General features: G+C 46.9%; 1 protein-coding gene across 3 annotated transcripts in view; it reads left to right on the top strand.

Moving 5' to 3' along the window:
• Positions 1 to 14,604, top strand: part of Rhobtb1 (Rho related BTB domain containing 1) — a 71,011-nt gene that overhangs the window by 43,800 nt on the left and 12,607 nt on the right. For all 3 annotated transcript variants that reach the window (XM_027395067.2, XM_027395072.2, XM_027395068.2), the window contains 3 exons: positions 1,031 to 1,216; positions 4,381 to 5,354; positions 7,341 to 7,459. In XM_027395067.2, coding sequence (XP_027250868.1) covers positions 1,031 to 1,216; positions 4,381 to 5,354; positions 7,341 to 7,459 — 1,279 coding nt within the window. The remainder of the gene's footprint in view (positions 1 to 1,030; positions 1,217 to 4,380; positions 5,355 to 7,340; positions 7,460 to 14,604) is intronic.

The raw sequence follows: 14,604 nt of genomic DNA, 5'->3' as shown, positions 1-14,604 counted from the left end.
GCAATAAATTCACATCTCATAAAGTCACAAGTTTATTGCTGAGTTTATTTGCAAGAAAGTCTCGACTCCTGAGCATAAACATTCCTGCACTCACTTCCCCTGCCTGGCTGTTCTAAAAATGATCACCCGGCATATTTTAACCTAGAAGGGAGGTTATTATTCCTGCCCGCCAACTGCCATCGAGCACCATATTTGAGCAACTGTCTCATACAACAATTCTTTGACTTCTAGAACGGTAAGTTATACCATAAAAATAGAAGCTCCCGATGTCAAATTTAAGTAGAAGCCTCGTTTTCCTCTTCTTTTCCCCCATGTACCTGTCGTGTATCACCTATAACACGGGAGGGGGCTGATTCTCATGTTTTCCGACTGTATCAACCCTCCATTGACTTCATCTTCTTGCTTTACACCTAGTTAAAAAAAAAAAAAATCCGAATTCCTGCCAATTCAGGTTTCTCTGTTTGGAAGCAGATAAGGGGTTGTGCTTCGTATCTGTGTGCGTGAGCAAGAAGGGCCAACATCCTTCTTTGTATTTGCTGATGCCATGCAGCAAATACTGATGACATCTCCACCGGCTGTTTGCTTTCTCTCATTGGGTTGGACATCTTCGCCTTTGTGTTTTACCGAGGGGGTAAAAGGTGCTCTTGGTCATTTCCTTTTATCTTGCAACTATTTCTCATAAGCAGAAATAGTTCAGCATGTGGGAATTCCAGGACTGAACGAACTCCTTTGGGTAGCCATCTCTCGGGGAAGCCACTTCACAGGAATCCTGGGCATATCCGCATTCCACAGTGAGATGGAAAAATGAGCCACGAGGCTGCGTTGGGGCTGGAATGTGTGGGGGCTTAGCAGTCTGTCTGCATGACTCATAGATGTGTTTACTATCCAGCCCTTTTTTTTTTTTCTTTAATATTATTTCAACTGTGACAGGATGGTGTTAGATAAGTGGGGAGAAGAGAGAGGGACCACAATGGATGGCTTGAGAGACACTTGGAAAGTTGATGTGAGTTTATCTGTGGTTTCCTTTCAGGTCTGATGTTGTGGTCCTCTGTTTTTCAATCGCGAATCCCAACTCCCTAAATCATGTGAAAACCATGTGGTATCAAGAAATCAAGCACTTTTGCCCTCGAACACCTGTTGTCCTGGTTGGCTGCCAGCTAGACCTCCGCTACGCTGATCTGGAAGCTGTTAACCGGGCCAGACGCCCCTTAGCAAGGTAAGCTGAGGACCCGGGGTGCAGCTGGCACCTCAGCAAGGAAATAGCTTGGAGGCATCTCAGATTTTCAGTGGCCACTGAGATTACATCTATCAGCCATAGACTTTTGCAAAGTCAGCCAGACATTCATCATGGTGCTAGTGTCCCGATTGCCTCCCCAGACTCACCAGAGTCAAGATCCAGCCTCATAAAATGGTTGGCCAGTGCTTGAAGGGAATTCCATGATGTGAAATGGGGTGTGTGGAAGAGCTTTGGATAAAGTACTGTATTTGAATGACGTCCTATACCAAATGTTAGCCACCCAGGGTAGCATCATTCTTGAAATTATGCCTACTTAGAATAAAATAAACTAAGGCTCAGAATGATCAGCCACAGTTGCTGGCCAGTATCACATCCTAATAGAGATGGCCTTTCATTCCCACGACCATGTGTCTAGGTTGGTTTTGTTGTTGTTGTTGTGTTTTTCTTTCTTCAGGTGTTTTTTGCAGTATTGGAGAGCGAGCCCAAAGCCTTCCATGTTCTAGGCAGACCAGACATTCCACCACTGAGCCATATCCCCATTCCTCTTTTCATTTAGAGCCAGGCAGGGCCTCACTAAATTTCATAGACTGGCCTGGAGCTTACTCGTAGCATGGCTGGGGCTTGATCTTGTGATCCTCCTTCCCCAGCCTCCTGAGAGGCTGGGATTACAGGCCCATACCACTAGGCCTGGGCCAGTGTCCAGTCTTTAAAAACCATGTAGAGCTGAGCCTGATGGCACTCACTTGTGATCCCAGCCCTTGAGGCAGATGGATTTCCACAAGTTTGAGGGCAATTTGAGCCACATAGCAAGTTCAAAGTCAGCCAGAGCTGCCTCAAAAACAAAGCAAAAGCAAATGCCTAAAAATCATGTTGAGTTGTACTTGCAAAAAAAGCAAATATAAGGGCTGGAGAGTTGGCTCAGCAGTTAAGAGCACTGGCTGTTCTTCTAGAGGACCCGAGTTCAGTTCTCAGTTACCACATGGTGGCTCACAACCATACCTAGTGGGATTTAATGCCCTCCTTCTGGCATAAAATTGTACATTCAGATAGAGCTCTTGTATACATAAAATAAAAAGGAAAGCAAACATGGCTTTTTAAAATGTATCTAATCCTTATGTTAACAAAGACCACACGCCTTCTCTGGTCCCACTTTTTATGCTACTGCAGTGACAACATATGAGGAGACAATTTCTGGTGCTTCCAGTACATCCTGGATAAAACTTTTGAAAGCACTTCATGTTCGGTCTCCACAGTCCCTCTGTTCCTACATGCGTGGACTAGAAATGGAATGTTCAGAGTCACCTGGGTGTGTGTGTGTGGGGGGGGGTGACTGGAGAGGGTAGAGGAACAGGCCAAGCAGCAGACAGGGCAGTCCCTTATATAGAGCGACTTAGAGATTTCATGAAGTAGGGCATTAGGGATAAGCTTTGGGTTAATCAATTAGCAAATTTCAAGTCAGCCCCAAGGCCAAAGATCACACAAGGCCCATGGGAAGAGGTTGAAAGTTGAACCTTCTTCCCTTGATCTTTCCACCCTTGTCAGCACCCTGAGGTGTGATCTCCTTCCCCCTCCCTCCCTCTCACTCACCCTCCCTCCAAGTCTTCAGATCCAAATTCCATCCAGTTTTGTCATTGTTCTGCTGCAGGAAGCCTATGACTTTTGGTGTCAAAGGCAAAGTATTTAAGATCAGTTTCTAAGACCATTTGTCAGAATCAAACGGTGTGTGTTTCTTGAAGAATTGTAGCAAATCACATCTTGTCTGTCCTGGACTCTTTCCCTGGTTATGTCACAAGCCCAGCACTGCTCTGCTTACATTGGCCTTCCCGGGTTTGATTAAATTGTAAATGAGTTTTGTGTACCAGACCAAAAGGGTGTGGGCTTTGTTCCACTGGCTTTGTGGAAACAGGAGAAATTAACACAGAATTGCAGGCTCAGCCATACCCATGCTATTTTAGTACTTTTCTTGCAGGGCAGCTATTTTGAAGACAGGCTAGCTTAGTTATGGTTTTTGTGGCTGTGAAGAGACACCACGACCACGGCAACTCTTATAAAGAAAACATTTAATTTCGATGGCTTGCTTATAGCTTCAGAGGTTCAGTCCATTATCATCATGGCTGGGAGCATGGCAGCGTGCAAGGAGCATGGCAGCGTGCAGGGAGCATGGCGGCATGCAGGCAGATGTGGTGCTGGCTCCATCTTGGCCTGCAGGGAGCAGGAAGTTGACCGCAACCCTGGGCAATATCCTGCATATAGGAAACCTCAAAGCCCACCCCCACAGTGACACACTTACTCCAACAAGGCCATACCAACTTCAACAAAGCCACACCTCCTACTAGTGCCATTCCCTATGAGATTATAAGAGGCCAATTATATTTAAAATGCCACAGAGGCCAACTAAGAGACTCCCGTACTAGTCAAAAGAGAAGATGGGTGAGGGCCTGATGGAAAGAGAAAGGGGGGAACATGGGGAACATATGAAAGAGGACTCATGGATCCAACAGAGAGACTTTAGAAGCCTCTGGACACACGTCACTGAACCAAGAGTGGAGAAGTCCAGACACTCACCACTTAGAAGTTTCCAGTAGCTTATAGACCTGCTATAGGCAGACCGATGGAACTTCCTGCCTGTTTCTTCTCTCTACAGAATCAAAATAGTACTTCATACAACTCTTAGTGGACACATTATGAAGTTACTCCAAAGAAACATGCAATGATGAATATGGCCGCAGTAGTGATAACTTTTAGGAAGCACCAAGAACAATGCTAACTAGGCGTATTCCTCATCTCATTTAAACCTCTTCTTTAAGGGGCCCCATGTTCTCCAAAATGGAAAGCCAAGGCTTAAAGAGGTTAGACAGCTTGCTCAAGATCACATAGGTAACAAAGGCCAATCCTTTTGTTGTCCTCACAGTTACTACTAATAGCCTATGTCTTTCTTCAGTCATAAACCCTTTATCTTGGAATGTCCGTTGGTTGTCAGTTTTCAAGACCCTTACAGGATTTTAAACATAAAAATTTAAGAAGTGACTGGGTTTTTAATTGTATGACTCAACTAGAGATTTAGAATTTAGATGGCATCCCCCCAACCACCTGCAGAAAGAAAGTTGATTATATGTGGGGTTTTTTTTTCTTTCTTATTTCAGGCCCATAAAGAGAGGTGACATTTTGCCCCCAGAAAAAGGCCGAGAGGTGGCGAAGGAACTTGGCATCCCTTACTACGAGACCAGCGTGTTTGATCAGTTTGGCATCAAGGATGTGTTCGACAATGCCATCCGGGCAGCCCTCATCTCCCGCCGGCACCTGCAGTTCTGGAAATCCCACTTGAAAAAAGTCCAGAAGCCTCTGCTTCAGGCGCCCTTCCTACCTCCGAAAGCCCCTCCCCCGGTCATCAAGGTCCCCGAGTGTCCGTCCGCGGGGACAAGCGATGCCGCCTGTTTACTGGACAACCCTCTATGTGCCGATGTCCTCTTTGTTCTCCAGGGCCAGGAGCACATCTTTGCCCACCGCATTTACCTCGCTACCTCCTCTTCCAAATTCTACGACCTTTTTTTAATGGAGTGTGAAGAATCCCCCGGTTGGGGTGGCGGCGCTGGGGAGGAGATGCCATGCAGGGATTTTCAGGGGCGGACGCAGAGCATTGGCCCAGCCGAGGAAGGGAAGAAAAGCTCCCAGAGGACCCTTCAGGCTGCTGGCCCAGGAGCTTCTTCAGTCCAGGACCTGCTAGAGAGCCTGGCTTTGCAGACGGAGGCCTCGGGTTCCGAGGCACAGGCCCTGACTGGCTGGAGCAAGGGGTTTGTCAGCATGCACAGGGAGGCGCGGGTCAACCCCATTTCTAAGAGAGTAGGCCCAGTGACCGTAGTCAGGCTGGACTCGTCAATGCAGTCGGGCCCTTTCCGGACCCTGCTGCGATTCCTCTACACTGGGCAGCTGGACGAGAAGGAGAAAGATTTGCTGGGGCTGGCTCAGATGGCCGAGGTCCTGGAGATGTTCGACCTGAGGATGATGGTGGAGAATATCATGAACAAGGAAGCCTTCATGAACCAGGAGATCACGAAAGCCTTCCACGTCAGGAAAGCCAACCGGATCAAAGAGTGTCTCAGCAAGGGCACCTTCTCAGGTGAGCAGGGCACAGCGAGCCATCCATTAGCTAAACAGAGCATGAGATTGGGGCGGGGGCGGGGGGGTCATCACATACTAGCTGCTAGCTAAACGCTAGCATGAAATCGAATAAAGACAATAAGGATTATCTTGGCCTAATCCTTATCAGACCCAAGAGATAGACTTTCAACATTGCAGACGTTGAGAAACAAGGGACTGAGAGGCCAGGTCACGAGGTCAGTTAAGTGATAACAGTGAGGACAAGAACCCCAAGCTTGGCCACCACACAAACCTAGTCCCTCAACCTCCAGTGCTCAGGGTAGATCGGGTGACCCTGAGCCTCTCTCCAGGGGCTTGACACTTGAACTGCCTGGCTTCAGGACCTGTTCTGTGACCAGTGTCCATTGTTCCTTTCTTCTCCATTGTCCCTGCCTCATTGATCTCTGGTCCTGAGGTCACTGAAGTCCCAGAGGCAAGCTGCATTACCACTTCCATCACCACCACCCCCAGCTGCCTGCCCGACTTGTGCCCTTGCACTCCTGGGCCCTGATCTTTCTTCTTTCATCTCCGGTAACAATGCCACACGAAGTCATTGGTGTCCTTCCAAGAGCAAACCCTCTAGGGACTGCATCCGGTCTGACTTACTGACCTTTGCCTTGTTCTGTCTGCTACATGTATACTATTTTTATTCTAGAACCTTCGTCTCTGGACGTGGGTGTGGGTGTAAGTGGACTTCACTGCAAGAAGTCGACTTCCTGAGTTCTGTTTACTGGGCTACCTCTATTTTCGTTTTTTTTTTTTTTTTCTCCCATAATCCCTGCCACAAGGTACTACACATTCCAAGACCTGATACTCTATTCATTTTAAAGCAAGGGGTGGGTAACTTTTACTACAAACACTGGTTGCCATGGTGTGGAAGCAGCTCTGATATTGCTGAAAGGAATGTGTTGCAAATCTGTACTCAATGAACTGGTAGACATTAGAGTTGACTTAATCCCTGTCTGCAACTGGCCAGATAGAGCCAAGCAAGAATGGGGGTCCACATAGGACTCGTTTATGAGAGACAGGCCATGGCATGTCACTCAGGGATGACCGAGACATCTGAGCTAGGTAATGGATGGCATCAGAACATTGTTCTATTTTTTTTTTCTCTTTTAGCTACAATAAATCATGGTGCACTTCTTTGAAATGTTGTGTTCTTAGGAGCTTCATGACGAAGAAATGAATGGGAATGAAGTGTCACTATCAGTTCACACACACACACACACACACACACACACACACACACACAGGGGTGGGGCGAGGGGAGGGGTAGATAGATACCTAGGGCACATGCAACCATACAGTAACAAGAGCTAGCTAAACAAGCCTTGTATATGCTGAGCACCCATGCCCAGTCTGAAAATCCAAGGCCTAAAATGCTCCAGATTTCCAACCTTTTGAATGTCAGCATGCCAGAAACTTCATGTCTGTCTTGACAGGACAAAATTAAAGTAAAAACATGTATCCCAATCACTGGGCAAGGTGGTACAAAGGCAACAGTGAATGTTAATTTAAAAGGTGATCAGACAAATATACAGCAAATGAAACAATGAAACAATGAACCATGTCTAATGTTAATTGAAATTACTTACAAGCTGAGTATACAAGGTATCTATGAAACATATGTGGATTTCATGTTTCAACTCATCTTCTAGCACCAGGATTGTCCTTATGTAAATGTGTCAAACGCAGTACAAACCCCAAATCTAAAACACAAAAAGGCAATCCTCTCCTTGCTACTGCTTCCTGGCCCTGGGACTTTGTGTTATGATCCTGTGTGCAATTTTTCAAGGGAGATTCCTTGATGTGGGAGCTGGATGTGTCACAAGTATGGGTTGAAGCAGGATCAGTAAACCTGGAAGAGGGAGTGAGAGCTACACCTTGATGGATGTACACGGAGTAGAAGGCTGGTGAAACCCCTGGCAAACCTGGCTCATGGTTTTGTTTCCTCCATCCTTGGCAGACGTGACGTTTACCTTGGATGATGGAGCCATCAGTGCCCACAAGCCACTGCTGATCTGTAGCTGCGAGTGGATGGCCGCCATGTTCGGGGGCTCCTTTGTGGAAAGCGCCAACAGTGAGGTAGGTACCCTGGAAGCCCAGAACGTGTAAGTTGAGCCAGATGACTCCCCTTCAACAGCTTCCGTGAAATAGTTCCTCAGGCCGAGTGTTAGTGTGAAATCATACTTGCTATGTCTTGTAGCCCTGAGGAGCAGCAGGTTGCTGGTCACCAGTGGGAGAGCATAGGGTGCTTAGGGTGCATTCTCACCCCTTTCTCACGCCTTTCTCCCACTCAAGAGTCATAATTGGCCATGCTTTCTAACAAACATCAACAAGACAGGAGTGATACTATCAGAGTCTTCTCTGGGGAAGTAAAAAGTTCCTCCATCGTCAATGGAGGACCAGCACTCTCTTTAGCCAGACAGGAGACCTTGCCCAACCCAGTCGTGCCTCGGCATGTCATCTGCACCCTGATGGCTGTTCCTAGTGATCCCAGAGGTCCAGCTGTGAGCCACAGCATTGGAGGCTCAGCCCCAATTTTCCCATCTTGCTGGGGGGAGGGGGCAGAGAGGGGAGTGGCTAGGAGTGTTTGTTTTGTGTAAGGAAATGAAAGTTGGTTGAGTCCTCAGTGCGCTGGACACACTTCTGAAATCGTGTAGATCTAGCAGAAGCAGAACGGTCCTATCCAACAAAAGACAGGCCTTAGAACGTCTCAGGCAGTGTCTCAAAGACACCGTCTTTATCTTTGTACAAACTTTTTGCTGGAACAAAAAGAAGAAGAAGAAGGAGGAGGAGGAGGGGGAGGAGGAGGAGGAGGAGGAGGAGGAGGAGGAGGAGGAGGAGGAATCCATTCAAGCATCTCTAAGTATGAGTGGAGCAGGCACTTCTGTTGAGTTTTGCAATATTACTTAACTTTTTTTTTTTTCTAAAAAATAACACGGGGACACCCCATCAAGTTTATTGTCCTTAGGGGCTAGCCTTGCTTATCTCAGCATCTCTTCCCAACTTTCAAAAGAAATACTAAAAACAAAGGCTAACTTTTCAAAAGGGGTGCTCCCAGGGGAGCACTCCCACGGTGTCCCAGGAGCCTTCATTTGCATCTCCAAGTAGGGAAACAGAATCCTAGAATCACAAGCCAGGAATGGATGGGGCCTGAAAAGGTCATTGGGCCATTCTCCTGCTTCCAGAAAAAAACACAGCTGCTGCTGAATCAGACCCCAGAAAAGGAGCCCTGCCCTTTGGGCGGAAGACTTCAGAATTAACCCAGCAACCTCTTGTGCATCCTTAGGAGATCAGGAAGCTCTTTGATTTGCTAAATCTCCCTCCTGTGTGCTCAAAGGTGAGAGAGGCTCAAAGGAAGGTTTCTCCGTGCATAGAGGCTGCACAGAAAAGGGTGCCCATGACCCAAACATAACTCTTCACCCCCAGGCTGGATGGCCTAGAACAAGCGACTTCAACTTTCTGAGTCCCCCTCAGTCAAGCACTCAAAAATGACCCAGATGTAGTTCTGAGAGTCTGTTTAGGAAGTTAATTCCTGAGCATTTAGTCCGTGCTAACACTGTAGACTGGTTGGCACTGATGCTGACGAAAGATTGGGGTAGCTCCCCCTCCATCTGACCTGCTGTGATGGGCATTTTCTGGTGTGCTGTCCCTTAGCTTTCTAGCCCCACCTCACCTGCTGGTGGCATCTTTATGTGAGTGGAGCCTAAAGATGAAGGTCAGGACCCCAGGCAACAGAGCAACAGTGTCAGCGCTGAAGCTAATCTCCTTTATCCCCTCACAGAAGGGACCTCTAATCTCTCCAGATTAACATGTGCAGCAGAGGTAACCAAGACCTAGCAGCTCCCGTGTGAGTACACACATCCCTTATGCGTGTGAGCGCACGCACACACACACACACACACACACACACACACACACACACATGCCTTACATGGTAACGGACCCACTGGAAGTGGCCATTTGTTCAAAGGGAATCTGGAAGGAACCTAGGTCCTAGCCCTCGCCTCTGAGGACTGAAGCTAAGACTAATACAGGCAGAGATTGCAGTCACTGGGAATTAAAAAAAAAAACAAAAAACAAAAAAAAACCAAACGACCACTAACCAAGTCACCAAAATTCCACAAGCCTTAGCAATGCCATCCACTGTTAACATTTCCATTTCCTGTCCCTTCTCTCTGTTTCTAAAAACAGACCATAAGAGGTGTCCATTAACTTTTATCTTAGTGTGACTGTGACCTGGGGCCAGTGGTCAGCCTTCTCTAAACCTATGTCCTTATCTATTAAGTGAGAATGGCAAGCAAATGTTCTCCCGAGGGCAGTCAAAGCATGGGCATGGATGTGCCATGCCTGGAGCATAGGTAATGCCCAGCAAATGTTGCCACCCTTATTAAATTTTCTCACTGGGGATGAGGGTGCTTGTACCATAACAGCTCTAGATTAAGAAGGTGCCAGCCACTGGGCAGTGCTTGTGCACACCATTAATCCCAGCACTGGTGTTAGACCCCCGAAAACTCAAGTATCCGGGGTCCCAGGCCACGTTCTCGGTCACCCCAATCACCAGGCGGATTCGAGAGCTTGCTGCAAACTGCACGAGGCTTTATTGTAATTTAACGAGCTAACCCCATGTTAGCTTGGGTCTTTCACCCACCCGCCATGGCGGACAGCTAGAAAAGAAGGTTTGAAGCCGCTGCGTACAGATCTTTATAGGGCAGCGTAAGGGGCGTGTCTAGGGGTATGCACAGGCTCACGATTGGTGTGCCTCCAGGTTTGGAGGGCTTGCCCTGTGTTGATTGGTCAACTGGTTGTTATGGCCCATAGGCTCTCCCAGGGTGGTTGCTATGCTCTCTACGTCATTGCCGTGTGCTTGTCCGTAAAGCACACCCAGAGCCATAAAGCATAGCGCCACCACCTAACTTCTGATTGGTTCCCTGTCACGAGACAGGAATCTGACTTTCTAGTGTCTAGGGCAAGGTCATAGAAACACGTGTTCGGCCGTTATGGCTGCCAAAAGGGAAGCTGGTTCCTTCACTGGGGATGCAGAAGCAGGCAGATCTCTGTGAGTTCTAGGCTGGCCTGGTCCACAGAGCAAGTTCCAGGGTAGCCAGGGCTATACAGAGAGACCCTGTCTTTAAAAAACAAAACAAAATGAAGAAGCTGCCAGCCCATCTTCTAATCTAAGACAGGGAAGCCACAGTGGTCACAGATAGAGGGGAACCTTGTGAAATGGTCATGAAACCCTCCAGGAAGGACTTTGCCCTTTGCTGCATCCTTATTCTCAGAAATTAGCCTTTCTAGGTCATCTTTTTAAAGTTGTTGATTTTTTAAAGATGTATTTATTTTTATTTTTTTGTATATGGGTGCTTTGCCTATGTGTGATGTCTACCTGTGTGTAGACACACAGGACATCAGAAGAGGATGTCAGATATCCTGGATCTGGACTTATAACTGGTGTCAGCCATGGCATGAGTGCTGGGAATCAAACTCCAGTCCTCTACAAGAGCAGTCAATGCTCTTGACCACCGAGCTGTCTTTCTAGCCCTTCTCAGTCATCTTTTACATCTGTTTTGTCTTGGGGAACTCCGACTTACCCCCCTGAAAGTCATCCCATTTTTTTTCAGGGTACAGAGAGGACCCTTATACATGTGTATCTAGAAAAAAAAGGACAGTGGGCCATGAATGTTAGATTAAATCTTATCATTTAGTATAGAAGACATTTCTATTTTACTTCTTTCCTTCGTTACTTTTAATGCAACAGTAAGCCTCATTCTTTCCCATTGAGGCACTCAGCCAGCAGTTCACTTCAAATGTTTGCCAGGTTCGGGTAAGCAGTGGGCTAGCTCTAGAATACTTGCTCACTCTGTGTGAGACCGACTCTAATGACAAGCCTAATGGTCTGAGCTAAATCTTCACAATGACAACATTAAACCAACTAAAGAGGAATACAGGCACTGATGGCAGTAACACTCTCTTCATTTCAGTCACTCTAGTGTTTTCTGGAATAAGTGGGTTGTGGACGTCTTGTTCTCTGTCTTGTGGCTCTGTTCTTGGGTTATTTTCGGGGGCTGTAAGTAGATCTCCCCATTGTTAGATGGTTAATTATAAGAGATCACAGAAACCGGATTTGGGTTTTGTTATGCTTTATAAAAAGCTATCAGCAATGAGGGGGAAATACATGCTATGAAAGTGTTTTGTATTTCTTCTCATTTGTTGATTGCCCCTAAGGGGTCCCTAAGATAACCTGCCAAAATGAGTCATCACTTCAAAGGTGTTGACGTCATATTAGCAAAAGGGAAGCAGCTGGTCTCTGGTGATTACACACATCAGAGCCCTCTGAGGACACCAGGAATGCTGGGAAGCAGGGCCATGCTCACTGAACTTTCATCAGATGAGAGTTCCCAGAAACAACTCCTTTCTACTTAGGATGTCCCTTGTCACATCAGTCTTTCCAATGACCATTTTGACTTTACTGAACAGCCTGGAAAGTGCTCTTCGCATACAGGGCCAAGGTAACCGGAGAGGCTTCAAAATCCAATCTCAGTGAAGAAGTAACTGTGGCATGCTTTCCACGTTCTTCCTGAGTCTCAGGTCAGGAACCTGAGGGTCAGAGAGTGTGGGTGACTTTCTGAGGGTCACACAGTACTTACTGGTGTGCCCCTGGGCCACGTCTTGGCATACCTCTGGACCAACTCACACACTCTTACCCTGTCCCCTCAAGACACTCTGCACACCTCCATTTCTGAAAGAGCAGATCCCCATAGCTGAGACAGCACAGCTCTCTGCCCTGACACCTGCAATTATAGCTCTTAACATTTTATAAAGCACGGATGCTCTTACTATAAAGTAGGTTAAATATGAAAGTTTTGCACCTTGGCATTCAAGTACCTAATGAATCCAAACACCATGCTAGAGAGGAAATCTCACTGTGTGTTGACACACATGGAGGAGCCTGTGGCTTCTGTCAGGTTGTTATTGGTACAACATAAATGCATATGCCTTTAAACATGTATGTGTGTGCAAGCAAACACACAAGTATGCCCAAGGTTAGACGCACAGGGAAAGAAATTACTACTATGTGACAGAGCTGGGCGAAAGGAATGAGCAATGTTATAATGTCGACACATCACAAATGAACCAGCATGTGTTGTTACAGTCTGTCCCTGGAAACCAAAGGGACAGGAGAGGTGGAAGTGTCAGCAGCAAATGACAGTCTTAGCCTGGTGCTATTTTAAGATTATAATATCAGTTTTGACTCCTCACATTCTGTCACGACAGAGGTTGTCCTGGAAACTTGAAATGATGGTCGGTAATAACAACCCAGATGCTTATTTACCGAAGCCATCACTGTTTTCCATGCCTGTGTCTGAGGGCTGGGGATGAACTGCTTAATAGGGACTTAATAGGGGCTTGTTCGGAGCCTTCCTCATGACGTGTTGACCGGATAACTCTCCCTAGAAGTATATTCCTTCAGTGACTACCCAGGAGAATAACATCGAAAACGGCAATAGCTTTATTCTGGAAAGGTCATCCATGAGCCCACATAGAATGTAAAGGAGATACAGGCATGCATGTGCAGGTGCATTTGCAGCAGCCTCTCCTTGTATGTGTTTATATAGGAAGTGACTAATCCTACAGCACAAATGTAACCATGTATATACAGAGATGGAACCCTACTTAATACACACACACACATATTTGGTGATGTGTATTTTATACACTGTATTCTGTTTTGTTAAGTGTCAGAGTTAAGAAGTCTTTAACAGTGCATTCTTTCGAATTAGAACCCTGGTTCCCAGAACTACTTATGAAATCCAAGGCTTTATTGCTCTGCAACCTAGAGCGTCAGCATAAGGAGACTCCAGGTTACACAACATTGCATGGACTTCAGAATTGCACTCCCTGGATTTAAATCCCAGTCATTGCTGACTAGCCCTACGACCTTGGACACAAAACTTAGCCTCCTTGACTGCTATGTCCTTGTCCATAAAGTAGCAAAATTAATAGCCTCTCCTTCTTAGGACAGATGTAAGAGTCTTATTAGACAGTGTGTGAAAAGCTGGGCGCTGAAGCTTCTACCAAGTGACATTCCAGTCTGAAAAACAAGGGGTGCCATTCTGTACCATGTCAGTTCCTACCCTGTGGAGTGTCTTAGCTCAGGTGTCTATTGCTGTTATGAGACACCATGACCCATGACCACTGTACTTCTTTTTGTTGTTGTTGTTTTGGGTTTTTTTTTGTTTTGTTTTTTTGTTTTGTTTTGGTTTTCGAGACAGGGTTTCTCTGTGTAGCTTTGGAGCTTGTCCTGGAACTAGCTCTGGAGACCAGGCTGGCCTCGAACTCACAGAGATCCGCCTGCCTCTGCCTCCTGAGTGCTGGGATTAAAGGTGTGTGCCACCAACACCTGGCGACCACGGTACTTCTTAGGAAGGAAAACATTTAATTGGAAGTAGCTTACAGTTCAGAGATTTAGTCCATTATCGCCATGGTGAAAAGCTTGATGGCACGCAGGCAGACATGGTGCTGGAGACATAGCTGAGAGTTCTACATCTTGATCAGCAGGCAGAAGAAAGAGCAATCGAGCAATCGAGCCATTGGACATGGCTCGGGCTTCCGAAACCTCAAAACCAACCTCCAGCGACACACTTCTTCCAATAGGGCCACACCTACTCTGACAAGATTACGTCTCCTAATAGTGCCACTCCTTATGAGCCTGTAGGATCCATTTTTGTTCCAACCACCACATGGGGTTAGTGAAGATCTGAAATACAGTGTGTACCCCCAGTACACTGATCCTTGTCCCCCTCTCCCATATAGGACTGAGGCCCCGGCCCATTCCCCTCACCTCTCAGAGAGTGTAACATGTGTTGTAAATAACAGCTCCAGACACAGGGGACAGAGGCTGTGGGTCTCCTGCAGGGGATTGTGCCCCACACCCAACCAAAACTGTACTCTCCAGGTGTGCCAGGCCAGGAGCCCTGTGGCCACTCTAGATGTGCGGGGACCCAGAAACACATCTGTAGTTCCAGGTCCATGGGATTGTGGGAAAATATACTGAGGTATAGACACAGTGCTGGCAGATGCAGGAGTGTCATCAGTACACAGGGTGTCACTGTGGCAGCTGCTGTGGTCATTCCTCCTGTGTTTGGCCACTTGAGAGAGGGGCTCTGTCACGTCTGTACCAGTTCCCCATCCATGTCACATTGCCGGATGATTTCTCAGTCTCCTTG

The sequence above is a fragment of the Cricetulus griseus genome, assembly GCF_003668045.3.
Source record: "Cricetulus griseus strain 17A/GY chromosome 1 unlocalized genomic scaffold, alternate assembly CriGri-PICRH-1.0 chr1_0, whole genome shotgun sequence".
Taxonomy (NCBI): Eukaryota; Metazoa; Chordata; class Mammalia; order Rodentia; family Cricetidae; genus Cricetulus; species Cricetulus griseus.
Note: the sequence above shows the minus strand (reverse complement) of the source record. Positions and strands in the feature narration are given on the sequence as shown.